General features: G+C 42.9%; 1 protein-coding gene across 3 annotated transcripts in view; it reads left to right on the top strand.

Moving 5' to 3' along the window:
• The window catches only part of SYNE1 (spectrin repeat containing nuclear envelope protein 1), a 613,834-nt gene that overhangs the window by 86,525 nt on the left and 512,159 nt on the right, over window positions 1–15,150 (top strand). The window contains exon 1 of one of the 3 annotated variants that reach the window (XM_073672718.1): window positions 6,337–6,443. The exons of the other annotated variants lie outside the window; for them this stretch is intronic. Coding sequence (XP_073528819.1) covers window positions 6,407–6,443 — 37 coding nt within the window. The 5' untranslated portion in view covers window positions 6,337–6,406. Of the gene's footprint in view, window positions 1–6,336; window positions 6,444–15,150 lie in introns of those variants that run through there. 3 annotated transcript variants of the gene reach the window in all.

Raw genomic sequence — 15,150 nt, 5'->3', positions numbered from 1 at the left:
GAGGGAAACATGAAGTGCTCTAAAATTTCCTGGTAGATGGCTGCGCTGACTTTGCTCTTGATAAAACACAGTGGACCTACACCAGCAGATGACATGGCTCCCCAAACCATCACTGATTGTGGAAACTTCACACTAGACCTCAAGCAGCTTGGATTATGGCCTCTCCACTCTTCCTCCAGACTCTGGGACCTTGACTTCCAAATGAAAATTGGAACTCTGGGACCTTGTGGAGTGTGTCAATGACTACCTTCTGGACATCTGTCAAGTCAGCAGTCTTCCCCATGATTGTGCAGCCTACCGCAACAGACTAAGGGAGCTTTTTAGATGATTAGGAAGCCTTTGCTGTTGTTTTTTCTTAATTATTTTAATTTACTGAGATGATAACTTTTGTGTTTTCATTGATTGTAAGCCATAATCATCAACATTAACAGAAATAAACACTTGAAATAGATCACTGTTTGTAATGACCCTATATAATATATGCGTTTCACTTTTTGTATTGAAGAACTGAAATAAATTAACTTTTTGATGATATTCTAATTTAGTGCGATGCACCTGTAGGTGACAGAGAACTTTTAGCGGTTAAAAGAGTTTTTGAGGAATGGAGACATTGGTTGGAGGCAGGGCTGTGGAGTTGGTAAGCCAAACCTCCAACTCCGACTCCTCAATTTCCATGACACCAACTCCGACTCCACGACTCTGACTCCCTCATACATGGCTCATGTTTAAGTGATAAATTTACTGTAGCACAGATTCATCTCAGCTAAAAGTCTAGACCCTTAGATCAGGAATAGGACAGACATTTATAGGACATTTCATAACTTTCCCTTATGAAAAAATATTCCCCACAAACTGCATTGAACTACTGTACCCAATTTATTATATATTTTAGGAGTTGGTCCATTTTATACCGACTGTGACTCCGACTCCACCAAAATGCGCTCCGACTCTGACTCCACGACTCCGACTCCACAGCCCTGGTTGGAGGGGCAAAGACATAAGATGACTATCTTTACCGATCATAAGAACCTGTGGTATATTGACGCTACTAAGTGCTTAAACGCTAGACAGGCTTGGTGGGCCCTTTTTTTTTCCCGTTTTGATTTTGCCGTTACTTATCACCCTGTATTTAAGAATGTCAAGGCTGACGCCTTGTCACGTAGTTGAAGGAAAAAATCCCATCAAGATTCTTAGTGAGGGGGTAGAGGTTGGTGCTTTGGGGGTAGATCTCAGGCAGTGCGTTCAGGATGCTCAGGACTTCTCCGTAAGGTTTACCTATAAATAAACTTCATGTGCCACCATCTTTACGTGTAGATCTTCTAAATGAAGTGCATGATTCAGTTTTAGCTGGGCGTCCAGCTTCTTCTGACACTCTTTCTAGGTCCTTTTGGTGGCAGAATGCTTGTAAGAATATTGAAGAGTGTGTCCGTAAATGCAGAATCTGTGTCAGGGCTAAAGCCTCTTATTAAGCACCAGCGAGTTATCTCTTGCTTAATGATGTTCTGTCGCAGCCCTGGACCCATTTGTCCATGGACCGATTTGCTTAACTCTGGTGGTAATACAGTCATGTGGGTGGTGGTGGACCGTTTTAGCAAAATGGTTCATTTGGTCCACTTCAAAAGTTGCCAACTGCTAAGGTCTTAGCAACTTTGTTAATTTCTCATATTGTTAAAATGCATGATGTTTTTAAAAACATTATTTCTGATAAACGGGTTCAATTTCTGGCAAGCTTTTGACATCGTTTTTGCTCCAGATTGGGTATCAAGCTGTCTATTTTTTTCTCAGGTTATAACCCCAAAACTAATGGTCAAACAGAAAGGATGAACCAGGAGGCAGAGCAGTATGTTTTGTTTCCTCTAGTCAGGAAGACTGGGTGGAGTTTCAGCCCCTTGCCGAGTTTGCACTAGATAACTATTCCTCTACGGCACATATGTCAAACTCTAGCCCGCAGGGTGAGCATATTTCTCCTGCGACTCCGGGTGGGTGACCCAAATATATCTGACCTACGACGCCAGGAGGTTCCCACACCCGGCATTGCACTTTCAACTATATTGACATCATACATTTGAAAGCAATGATGGATGAAGGAGTGTCCCTTTCCCATCATTCTCCCTCTGTGTCTGACGTCTCAGCGCAGCGGGTGCAATGATATCCGTATAACGCGTCCGCTGTACCGAGATGTGCAGAGGATCTGAAGAGACCGGAGCAGCAGGGGAATGGGAAGAGGTGAGTTTTTTTTTATTGTGGGGCCCATTATACAGTATGGAGCACTGTGGGGCCATTATACTATATGCAGCACTTTTTGTGGTCATTATACTGGATTAATAAATATCAAGGTTGGCCCTCTGTCACGAGTATCCCGGGGTCAGGGTCTCCTTCCCTGTCCCTAATGCTAGGAGCGCCCTAGCTATCCCTGTTCCCTGGATTACTTCTAATGGTGAAGACGCTGGGCCACGTACCTTGCTGAGCTCCTGAATCCATCCTCAGTTTGTTCCCTGCCCCCTACCCAGGGAAGAGGGGAGTAGTAGTAGTAATAAACCAACCAGCCTAACAAGGTAATACGTACAGGGATAATGGAAAATATCAATAATACAAATATGCTCTCACAAACAGAGGGAAACACCGGGAGTGAAGGAAAGGAAAACCAAAGCAGGAGAAGGAGAGACTGCTTGCCAGAGTCCAGTGTACAGTTGTGCTCAAAAGTTTACATACCCCGGCAGAATTTTTCCTTTATTGGCCTTGTTTCAGAGAATATGAATGATAACAATAAAACTTTTTCTCCACTCATGGTTTCAGCCACAACTGCCATGAAAAGTGTTCGGGATGCAAAGAAAAACCCACAAATAACATCAGCTGAAATTCAGGACTCTCTGAAAACTTGTGGTGTGGCTGTTTCAAGATGCACAATAAGTAGGCACTTGAAGAAAAATGGGCTGCATGATTGAGTCGGCAGAAGAAAGCCATTACTGTGCAAATGCCACAAAGTATCTTGCCTACAATACGCCAAACAGCACAGAGACAAGCCTCAAAACTTCTGGAACAAAGTAATTTGGAGTGATGAGAACAAAATTTAACTTTTTGGCCACAACCATAAACGTTACATTTGGAGAGAGGTCAACAAGGCCTATGATGAAAGGAACACCATTCCTACAGTAAAGCACAGAGGTGGATCGCTGATGTTTTGGGGATGTGTGAGCTACAAAGGCACCGGAAACATGGTAAAAGTTGAAGGAAAGATGAATGCAGCACGTTATCAGCAAACGCTGGAGGCAAATTTGCACTCATCTGCCCATGAGCTGCGCATGGGACGTACTTGGACGTTCCAACATGACAATGATCCAAAACACAAGGCCAAGTCAACCTGTCATTGGCTACAGCAGAACAAAGTGAAGGTTCTGGAGTGGCCATCGCAGTCTCCTGACCTCAATATCATTGAGCCACTCTGGGGAGATCTGAAGCGCGCAGTTCATGCTAGACAGCCCAGGAATTTACAGGAACTGGTGGCTTTTTGCCATGAAGAATGGGCAGCTTTACCATTTGAGAAAATAAAGAACCTCATCCACAACTACCACAAAATACTTCAAGCTGTCATTGATGTTAGAGGGGGCAATACACGATATTAAGAACTGGGGTATGTGAACTTTTGATCAAGGTCATTTGGATGTTTTTGGTTGTCATTAAGATTTAAAATGAGAAAACACAGTAGTTTGACAATAAATGGCTTCACCCAACCAATAATCATGAGTGGAGAAAAAGTTTTTTTGTTATCATTCATATTCTCTGAAACAAGGCCAATAAAGGAAAAATTCTACCGGGGTATGTAAACTTTTGAGCACAACTGTATATATAGGAGAGGGGAGTGGTTAACTCTGAACAGCTGAGAGAATCACCCAGGAAAGCTTCCAGGAGCTCTCAACCGAACAGATTAACCCCTGCACTGCTAGAAGAAACCTGCACCATTTAATATGAATGTGAAGTGCTTCTAAACAGTGCAGAAGTAGGAGAAATCAGACGGTACGGTCTTCTGGCTCCTAACCTGTGACACCCTAGACTTGGTTCAAGCTTTTAATTTTGGCCCTTTGTGTATTTGAGTTTCACATCCTTGCTCTACGGCTACTGGGACCTCGCCTTTTTTACGCTGCGGGGGGTTTTCATCCAGTGTTTGCGAACTTTTCTGGGTTACAGTCCTACGTGCCAGAGGAGGAGAGATTTTCATCCTGATTAATTAATTAGTTTTGGAGGGAGGTTGAAAGGGGTCTTTTGGTAGCTAGTGACTGCGCCAAAAGGAGTGCTAACATAGGAAGGCTCCTGTCTTTAGGGTGGGGATTTTGTGTGGTTGTCCTCAAAACATCTGCGCTTAAAGGGAATCTGTCAACAGGTTTGTCTCATATGAGGTAAGACCAGTACCTTTCAGCCCTGATATACAGCATTCTAATATTCTGTATATATGCCTCAAATCCGGCCTGCAGTGCACATGCGCCAGGAAAGGTCAAAGCGCCCAAGCGCATGCGCACTGCAGTACTTTACTCTGCCCTGGCTAGGGCAGAGAAGTACTCCTGTGCAGGAGCGCGATGCTGGGGACACGGTGTGGATGACGTAGGACGCGTCATCCACACGAAGTACAGTCATGCCTCGGTTTGGGGCTTCAATCCGGTGCAGTGACCTGTTATTGCGTGGTCGGTTCCCTTGTCTGCTGAGCTACTGCTCTTTCTTCCCTGTCCAAATGCTGATGGTTTCAATTGCCTTTGTTTTGCCTTCTTGGTTTGTTCCTCTCCAGGTATTTCTCATTTTCCCATTTTGGTTTGTCCTATCACATTCTGGGTGGGATTTTATATGTTCACCCTTCACTGCACTTCCTTGCTGGCTATACCTCTTAATGGATGTGTGTTCAGGAGTTCCAGCCCTCCACAAAGGGGTTTCCCTTGTTTAGTAAATTATAATTGTATTGCTGCAGTGAGTCCTTTTGCTTTCCTTCCCAGAACCTTTTTCTTTTACTATTGTTAGGTTTCTGGGAGGTTACTTATCCCATTTATTTTGGTTCTCCTTAGTCTTCCCCCTTCTTCTACCTTCTTTGAACGTGATTTAGTTTCTCATCCTGGGTTTTCATATCTTTCTTCACTTTTTCCTCTCTCCTTGTTGGCAGTATGTTGCAGCCTCCCCTCTGGTTCCTCAGGAGGTATGAGAAACCGTTTGACGGCCTTTTAAGGAGTTGGGTTCGAGGTGGTGTTTTTAGTTGTGTGACTACAGCCTTTCTAGTCTGTACAGGGACCTGTTGGGTGTATGTGCGACATCTCCCTGTGGTTGAACTTCCCTTAGTCCGTTACCTGTGTGTTACAGGTTCATAACACTATGGCAGGCCAGAAGTAATAAAATTGTTACTTCCTGCAGTAAGTAATAAAAATGCCTCAAAACATTCTCTCTCATTATTCTGGCATTTGGCAAATATTAAAAATGATGGTAATCCTAATTGACCTAAAACGGGAAAGGTTTATTCTGATTTCATGTCAGCTATTGAGAAAAGCATGCATATGTGTCTTTTTATCTTTTTATATAGTGTATGTAAACTTCTGGCTTCAACTGTATGTACCGTGTATAACATGCATATATGTTACTGCATACACCATGGATATATATACCGCGTATGACATGCATGTACATGCCATTGATGATGTTCTTGTAAATGCCGCAGATGATGTGTGTGCTGTGCACGTACTGAAAATGAAGTATATTCACATGCTGCAGATGACTTATGTGCACATGCTGCTGTTGATGCACATGTACTATTTCTGATTTTAGCACCACAAATTAGATCTGGAGTGCCCTGGAGCTGCTTTACTATAAAATTACTTGTCACTACTACCATTGTCAGACAATCTAGCTGATAAGGAGATAAGTGGCTGCAGGACGCACTGTGCTGCTGATCTCAGGGGAAACAGGAACAGACATGTATATTACATGTTCCTTATGATGGAAGATTTGTTGCCCATAAAGACATCAGCTTTCATGGATCCCATAGAAACAGCTGTAAGTTCTCTCTCTGTCCAGCTGTATTCAGACTATTGGATTTAGAAGGTTTATTATTATTTAATGTGGTTATGAGGCGTCAGAGTCCTGAAGATGAACCAGTAATACCAGTACTAACAGCAATTACTGCTTATTGGTTACCTGTGAAGCGCCCTCCACACTGTAGACCCCCTTTCTGACCTAGCTTTCTCTTAATCTTTGTGTGAAGTTTGGTACTAAAAAGGCAGCAACAGGAAGACTAATTAAATGGATATACAGAAGAGTTGCCATGACAATGGCTGCTGACTACAACTACTGGCTGGAGGTTTCCTTGACAAAGGCTTCAGACACTCCAGGATTCAGGGCAGCCACAGCCCAGAGTTGTGTGGACCCTAGATGAAACATGCTGAAAATCAGTCTGGTCATCTCCTCAAAGAAGGGTAAATATGATTATACTATTTTACCATCATACTATCGCAGTTTGCAAAACTGAAATCGTACGCTCCGTCAGTGTCATAACGGGGTGCCAGGGGCCCACCAGTAACATTCACTTTGGGGGCCACCTACTCTGCTGCATGCAAATATTAAATTACCCTTATTCACAAATGTATTACAATTTAGAAGCATGGGTAAACGGGTTTGTTAAATGATTGACGAGATGCTACCTTTGTACATAGTGAATCATTTGAATCTATGCCAGCTCTGCTCATATAGAGGGTGGAGGCCCACCGGGGGATTGCCCTGTTCTCCTGTGAGCCAATCCGAGCCTGCTTTCTCACCAGTTATATGCATACATATGTTAACATATATTATGTTTCTCCTGAGTCTTCGCACCATACCGATAACATCACATACCAGATAGCAGCTCCTCTGATCTCAGCCATAGGAATAACAGACCGTGCATACTCCTCTACTACGTTTGTTTGAGTAGTGTTTTCTAGTTATGATTTTCATAACGTAAAACAAAGGGGAATTTCACCTTGGCAATAATAGGATAATACGTGCTGTTTAGTATTTGCAACCAAGATTTGATCTTTGGGAGTTCAGGTAGGGCTGTGTATGGCAAATGGTGGATGTGGTTAACATGTGTGTCTCTTATGCAAGACTTTGAGGAATTGCATATGAGGCCATATAGTGTAAATGCTGCTTTTTTCTGTTGCTTGTTTTTTTGTGCAGAAAATATCCTGCGTTCAAACAAAATGAATGTGACTTTATAATAACTCGTGCCCACTGTGCGTTTAGGCTCTGTTCTCATAGTGAGTTTTTGATGTTGCAGTATTTTTAAAAAAATACTCAGCATAAAAAAAATCACCAAAAACTCATCATGGGAACATGGCCTTTGTTGAACTGTCCGTTTTTTGGTGCATTTTTTTCTCTACAGCCTTAGGAAGCCTGGAAAAAAAAATGTATTCAAAATCGCAGATGTGTTTGTGAGTGCTGAATTTCATGAACTAAAAAATGGCCGTAACTACCGTAAATGGCTGCTTCATATCTGCACTTAAAACGTATTAAAAAAAAATAATAAAAACCACAGCAAAAAATGCAATAATCAGAACAGAATTGTACTGAGAATTTTGGTGCGGACACCTGCAAAAATGCACATGGCCTAAAGCAAGAATCTTCAAATCAGACATGAACACCTAATACCTCTTCATATATTCTTTCTTCCAATTGTGATTACGGTACCTTTAAAGGGAACCTGACACATTCCCTTTCATATTGGGGCATTATGCCTTGTCTATAGTAATAGTTTAGAGTATAACATTTAATCGATTCCTTACTGTATTGACCACAGATGCTCCTGAATTATCATGAAGCCAGGAAGCAGCAGACTTCTAGCTGCCGAGCACGCTAACCACACGCTGTCACCGGTTTTGATGGCCTGTGAGTTATTCCTAGAAGCAGCGCTGAACTGCAGCCTGATCTTCTGAGAACTGCTGCTGTGCTTTTTGTGGCTGCAATTGTAAATTCTTAGTGTAGTTGATTGATTTGTTTAAAAACGTTATGACTGGACCCCCTCCTGTGTTTCTGTGTGGGCAGAACACAATGCACTTGCTGATGATTGTATTAGCATCTGTAATAAAGCTATTATTGAAAAAGCTAGAGTCAATCTGTAGTGACAGCTTTTATGTCCCATCTGGAGATCCCCCTAACCCATCCATGTCTTCTTAAGGATATGTTAACATGGCTTTTTTTTCTGAAAAAGTGCTCAGAAAATACTTGAAATGCTCTTCCTATTCACTTCTATTTTGGTACCACTTTGTTGTTCCTATGTTCAGGCTTTTGAACGTCTTTTAACCACTTTTAAAAGAATTGAGCAGTCCATTCTTCAGGCGTTTTCCACTAATAAGCTGCTCCATACTTTACATTAGGAGTCAATGGGAAGGTTTAAAAGACACCCAGACGAGGCCTGTGAGACTTCTTGAACGTTTTGTAAGCATTTTCTTAACATTTTATTCATGACTTAATGTATTTAAAAAAACAAAACAGAAAAATGCTAAAAAAATGCTTACAGAAAATGCCAAATAAAAATGTTAACAAAAGCGTCAGGAAGCATTATCGAGACATTAGCAAAAATGCTGCAGGATGAAAAAAAGCATTTCCTGAAGCTGTTTCCACTTGAAAAATTCAATTTTTTTTTGAACTCCTGAAAAAAAAAATCGCCTAAGCATACCCTACATGTGCCCTTACACGTAAACAAAAGTCAGATAAACCTGAAAGTTTGCACAGGGTTAGAGGACTGTCCCGTGTCTGTGGGGTTACTTGACTGTTCCCCAACTGCAGATATTTGGGGTAAGAATGCTCAGGCATGGTAGATTTCAAGTTGACTGAGCCATTGGTTCCTATACTGTAAGGAAAGTCTGACAGCAGCTTCTTCTCTTCTCCCTATGGAAGACACAAGAACGTTCAGCTGAGTGTACATGTGTTTTTAATTGGGGAAAAGTATCCCTCTATGAGCCACAGCTGAGAGCCCCACAACAAGCAATAGCTCATGCTCTGGTGGACAAGACCCTGGGAAATGAACAGCAAATAACAATTTAGGAGCCACAGCTACTCTTATTTTAACCCCTTCCCAACATTGGACTTATTTGTGGGTTCTATTTGGAAAGGAGTTACTGGAAATGGAAATACCAGGATGTCCTGGTGACCGCACAGGCACAAGAGTTGTGCACAGCATGATCATCCTGGGAGGTCGGCTTAACTTACAAACAAGCTTTTGCAGACAGCCAGGGTCATGGCCAGCACTGATTCTGGCTGTTTAACCCTTTAGATGCCTTGTTCTATAGCAATCACTTCATCCAAATGGTTGTGTGAAAGAGGGGATCCTCCTCTTTAACCCCATTGGCACCTCTGCCTCATGATCTCGGGGTGCCAATGGATATCATAGCAAATTGAAGGTCAAACAGTGACCTCTCATTCTGCCAGGTATGATGGCGAGGTATTGGAACATATTAGACCAGTAATCAGACTATTCAGTGATTCAGTGTGAGACTAAATGAAACAAGTACAGTTATATGAAAAAGTTTGGGCACCTCTATTAATCTTAAGCTTAATGTTTTATAAAAATTTGTGTTTTTGCAACAGCTATTTCAGTTTGATATATGTAATAACTGTTGGACACAGTAATGTTTCTGCCTTGAAATGAGGTTTATTGTACTAACAGAAAATGTGCAATCTGCATTCAAACAAAATTTGACAGGTGCATAAGTATGGGCACCTCACCAGAAAAGTGACATTAATATTTAGTAGATCCTCCTTTTGCAAAAATAACAGCCTCTAGTCGCTTCCTGTAGCTTTTAATGAGTTCCTGAATCCTGGATGAAGGTATTTTTGACCATTCCTCTTTACAAAACAATTCCAGTTCAGTTAAGTTTGATGGTCGCCGAGCATGGACAGCCCTCTTCAAATGATCCCACAGATGTTCAATGATATTCAGGTCTGGGGACTGGGATGGCCATTCCAGAACATTGTAATTGTTCCTCTGCATGAATGCCTGAGTAGATTTGGAGCGGTGTTTTGGATCATTGTCTTGCTGAAAGATCCATCCCCTGCGTAACTTCAACTTTGTCACTGATTCTTGAACATTATTGTCAAGAATCTGCTGATACTGAGTGGAATCCATGCGTCCCTCAACCTTAACAAGATTCCCGGTGCCGGCTTTGGCCACACAGCCCCAAAGCATGATGGATCCTCCACCAAATTTTACTGTGGGTAGCAAGTGTTTTTCTTGGAATGCTGTGTTTTTGCTGCCATGCATAACGCCTTTTTGTATGACCAAATAACTCAATCTTGGTTTCATCATTCCACAGGACCTTCTTCCAAAAAGAAATTGGCTTCTCCAAATGTGCTTTTGCATACCTCAGCCGACTCTGTTTGTGCCGTGCTTGCAGAAACGGCTTCTTTCGCATCACTCTCCCATACAGCTTCTCCTTGTGCAAAGTGCGTTGTATAGTTGACTGATGCACAGTGACACCATCTGCAGCAAGTTGATGCTGCAGCTCTCTGGAGGTGGTCTGAGGATTGTCCTTGACCGATCTCACCATTCTTCTTCTCTGCCTTTCTGATGTTTTTCTTGGCCTGCCACTTCTGGCCTTAACAAGAACTGTCCCTGTGTTCTTCCATTTTCTTACTATGTTCCTCACAGTGGAAACTGACAGGTTAAATCTCTGAGACAGCTTTTTGTATCCTTCCCCTGAACAACTATGTTGAATAATCTTTGTTTTCAGATCATTTGACAGTTGTTTTGAGGAGCCCATGATGCCACTCTTCAGAGGAGATTCAAACAGGAGAACAACTTGCAAGTGGCCACTTTAAGTAGCTTTTCTCATGATTGCATACACCTGGCTATGAAGTTCAAAGCTCAATGAGGTTATAAAACCCAAAAAAGTGCTTTAGTAAGTCAGTAAAAAGTAGGTAGGAGTATTTAAAACAAGAAAATGATATGGGTGCCCATACTTATGCACCTGTCAAATTTTGTTTGAATGCAGATTGCACATTTTCTGCTAGTACAATAAACCTCATTTCAAGGCAGAAACATTACTGTGTCCAACAGTTATTACATATATCAAACTGAAATAGCTGTTGCAAAAACACCAATTTTTATAAAACATTAAGCTTAAGATTAATAGGGGTGCCCAAACTTTTTCATATAACTGTATATAAAAAGAAGTTTAAAAACAAAAAGAATAAAAAAAAAAATTTTTTTTTATGTAAAACTAAATATAAGCAAAAAAAATGTATACAAATTTGGAATTCCTGGTGCAGAATGACTTGAACCATAAACCTCACACAATTTAACCCATACAGCGAGCAGTATGGAAAAAAAAATAAACATGCCAAAAATGCTATTTTTTCATAGACTGCTACAAAAAAAGTCTAATGGTACGTGCCACGATCCATTCCAGCAGCGATTTGCACTCAGCTCACCTCCGCTGCATCCAAACCACTGCGTTGTACATTAGAAGCAAAGTGGATGGGATTTATAGAAATCCCATGCCCACTGTGCTTCTATTAGCTGCCGTGTAAACTCACAGGCGGTGCGGCTTTAGTAGCCACAGCATGTCAATTTATTTTGTCGAAAATACGCTGCGTCCAAAGCGCTGCAATAGCCTGATCGTGGGCACAAATCCTAATAACATGTAATCAAAAAGTCATATGTTAAGAAAGATGGTATTGTTGAAAACATCAGCTCATCCCACAAAAAACAAGCCCCCACTATCAGCAAGCCCCCACTGTCAGCATGAAATTAAAAAAGTTATAGCGTTCAAAACATGGTGATGGAAATAAATTATTTTTTAGAGTGCAAAAGTAGGAAAACTTAACCCCTTAATGACCGCTGTAATGCATTTTCACGGCGGTCATTAAGGGTACTTATTCCTCAGCGCCATGAAAATGCAACGCTGAAGAATAAGTAAACAGTGCCAGTCTCGATGCCGATCGGTGCTGATTAACCCCTTAAATACCGTTGTCAACCGTGACAGCGGTATTTAAATTGTTACAAGGGTGTCTTGCGACCCCCTTAGTAACCATCGGACCCCCGCAATGAGAATCGCGGGTCCCGATGGTTACCATGGTACCCTGAGATCATGTGATGATCCCAGGGTACAGTGGCCTATGAGATCCAGCAATAAGCTGGATCTCCCAGGCAGAGTCAGTGAGTCAGACATGGCTCACTGACAGGTCTCATACACTGCAGTACAGATGTTCTGCAGTGTATGAGATCAGCAATAAAAGTGACAATCACACATGTCCAACAGTGGGACTTAGTGAAGAAGTTAAATAAAATATGTAAAAAAAAGTAAAATAACACACACAAAAAGTGCGCACTAATCACTAAAATCGCCCCTCAAAACGCAGCGTTTGTGATAAAACAAAAATAAACAAAAAAAGTACATATAATTGGTATCGCCGCATCCGGAATGACCCACTCTATAAAACTGTTGCGTTATTTAGTCCATTTAGCGAATGCCGTAAAAAATAAAAAACACGCCGAAAATGACGCTTTTTCAACATACTGACTCACGAAAAAAGTGAATAAAAAGCGATCAAGAAGTCGAACGTAAAAAGAAATTATAGAGATAAAAACGCCAAAGCGTCACTAAAAAAAAAAGCCTTTATATGGCTCATTTGGCAAAAAAATCTGATGATGCAAAATCAAGTTCTTTTTTGTAAAATACTGTTTTTAGTCTGTAAAAATAGCAAAGCATAAAAAATATATAAATCTTGTATCGCTGTAATCGTACCAACCCGGCGGACAAATCAGTCTTATCACTTTTACAGTAAAAAATAAAAATAACTGAAATGCTGGTTTTTGTTCATTCTGTGTCTGAAAAATCTGAACAAACAGTTATCAAAAATTACTATGTTCCCCAATATAGTACCAAAAAAATCTGCAACTTGTCCTGCAAAAAAATAAGCCATCATACAGCTCTGTTCACCAAAAAATAAAAAAGTTACAGCTCTCAGAATATGTTGACGAAAATAACTACTTTTTTATATATATATATATATATATATATATATATATATATATATATATAAAAGCATTTTTACTGTGTGATCGTAACAAAACCTAAAAAAAAAACCATATAAATTTGGTATCGCTGTAATCGCACCGATCCAAAGAATAAATCCGCCTTATCACTTATACCGCACGGTGAACCGCAAAAAAATAAAAATAAAAACTATTTTGGTACTGCTGTCTATTTCTTTATTCTGCCTCCTAAAAAAATCGGAATAAGGCTCGGCTCATGTTTATCCTGCACTCTCCGCCGAACACTTACGTTGGGGTTTCCGTGTAAATTCAGCAAAACTGCAATTCAGACAAAAAACCCAGATGGAGCCACTCACTTATGAGGCCGATGGAGTCCCTTTGGACTGGTCTCTGTTCCATCAGTTTAGGCCTTTTTTTAGCGCACAAGTGTGGATGACCACAGATCTGTGCATGCCTAAAAAGATGGATACCACCGGAGAAGACGCCAAACGGACTCCAAAGTGTCTCCATCTGCCTCTTTGTGGTCGGTGGCTCCGTTGGGGGTTTAGTCTGAATCGCATTTTTGTGGGATTTACACGGAAACCCGACTTAAGTGCTCAGCGTAGAACACAAGAATGTGATCCAGCCTTAATCTGAAAGCAATCGAAAATTATGTACTGTACCCCAAAATGTTACCAACAAAACCCCTTGTAATGCACACGCCCGGGCTGAGCGGCATGTGCGTGTATATGTAGTGATTCCACTGGACCGTGCCGGAGAGTGAATTCCTGCAGGGGCGTAACTAAGTATTCACCCGATCCGACCAGGGTCGCACGACGGCATACGACGCCAGTGCACCAAGGAGAAACCGAGCAGAGGGGCCAGGTGCTACTCCAGGACAGACCCCAGACACGGCTGTTGACCAACACCGGGGAACACAGGAACAGACAGGCTAGGCTGGCACACAGACTGGTGGGTATAGGCAGGCACGACTGGTAATCAGGCAGGCGGGTATGCAGGCAGGGGGGGTACAGGCAAGCACGGCTAGAGTGCAGACAGGGATGCACTAGCAGGTTGGAACACAGGCGGGATAGGACCCAGTACACACTGGGACTCAGGAACAGAACCACAGATGTGGCGGACAAACACAGCAGAGTGAGGCCGCCCAGAGTGGTGAGCGAGAGCAGGGCAAGACGAGACCGCCTAGAGCGGTGAGCGAGAGAAGAGCAGGACGAGGCCGCCTGGAGCGGTGAGCGAGAGTAGAGCAGGACGAGACCGCCTGGAGCGGTGAGCGAGAGAAGAGCAGGACGAGGCCGCCTGGAGCGGTGAGCGAGAGTAGAGCAGGACGAGGCCGCCTGGAGTGGTGAGCAAGAGTAGAGCAGGACGAGGCCACTGGAGCAGCGAGCAAAGGGTCAGAGCAGAGCGAGACTGCCGGAGCAGCGAGCAAAGGGTCAGAGCAGAGCGAGACTGCCGGAGCAGGGAGCAAAAGGTCAGAGCAGAGCGAGACTGCCGGAGCAGCGAGCAAAGGGTCAGAGCAGAGCGAGACTGCCGGAGCAGCGAGCAAAGGGTCAGAGCAGAGCGAGACTGCCGGAGCAGCGAGCAAAGGGTCAGAGCAGAGCGAGACTGCCGGAGCAGCGAGCAAAGGGTCAGAGCAGAGCGAGACTGCCGGAGCAGCGAGCAAAGGGTCAGAGCAAAGCGAGACTGCCGGAGCGGAGAGCGAGGCAGGGCAGAGAGGACAGGGCTCTGTTCACACGGAACAGACAGGAAGGTAAAGGCAGAACCAGATACCCACAGGGTACTTGCAGTGAAGTAGCGAGTGGACCACAAACTCACAAACGGAAGTACAGTGACAACGAACAGGAGTTAGGTACGAGTTCAGACTCTGCAGAAAAAGGAAAGGTACGGACATAGAGAAAAACAGTAAACAGGCTAGAAGAGTATTCAGACAAGAACAGACACAGTAGCAAGATACAGGAGCGGGTCTAGGTATGCAGCCCCTAGAAGGCGGAAGGAACAGGCTAGGAGCATGTTCAGACAGGACAGACGAGATACACGAGCGGGTATAGGTAGGCAGCCCCTAGAAGGCGTAAGGAACAGGCTAGGAGCGAGTTCAGACTGGCCTGGAAATACAGCCTCCAGGAAAGGCAGGCAAGCAAACACAGAAAGGGACCTGG

The sequence above is a fragment of the Phyllobates terribilis genome, unplaced genomic scaffold (assembly GCF_046119375.1).
Source record: "Phyllobates terribilis strain yellow unplaced genomic scaffold, ASM4611937v1 Scaffold_3__8_contigs__length_932513732, whole genome shotgun sequence".
NCBI lineage: Eukaryota > Metazoa > Chordata > Amphibia > Anura > Dendrobatidae > Phyllobates > Phyllobates terribilis.
Note: the sequence above shows the minus strand (reverse complement) of the source record. Positions and strands in the feature narration are given on the sequence as shown.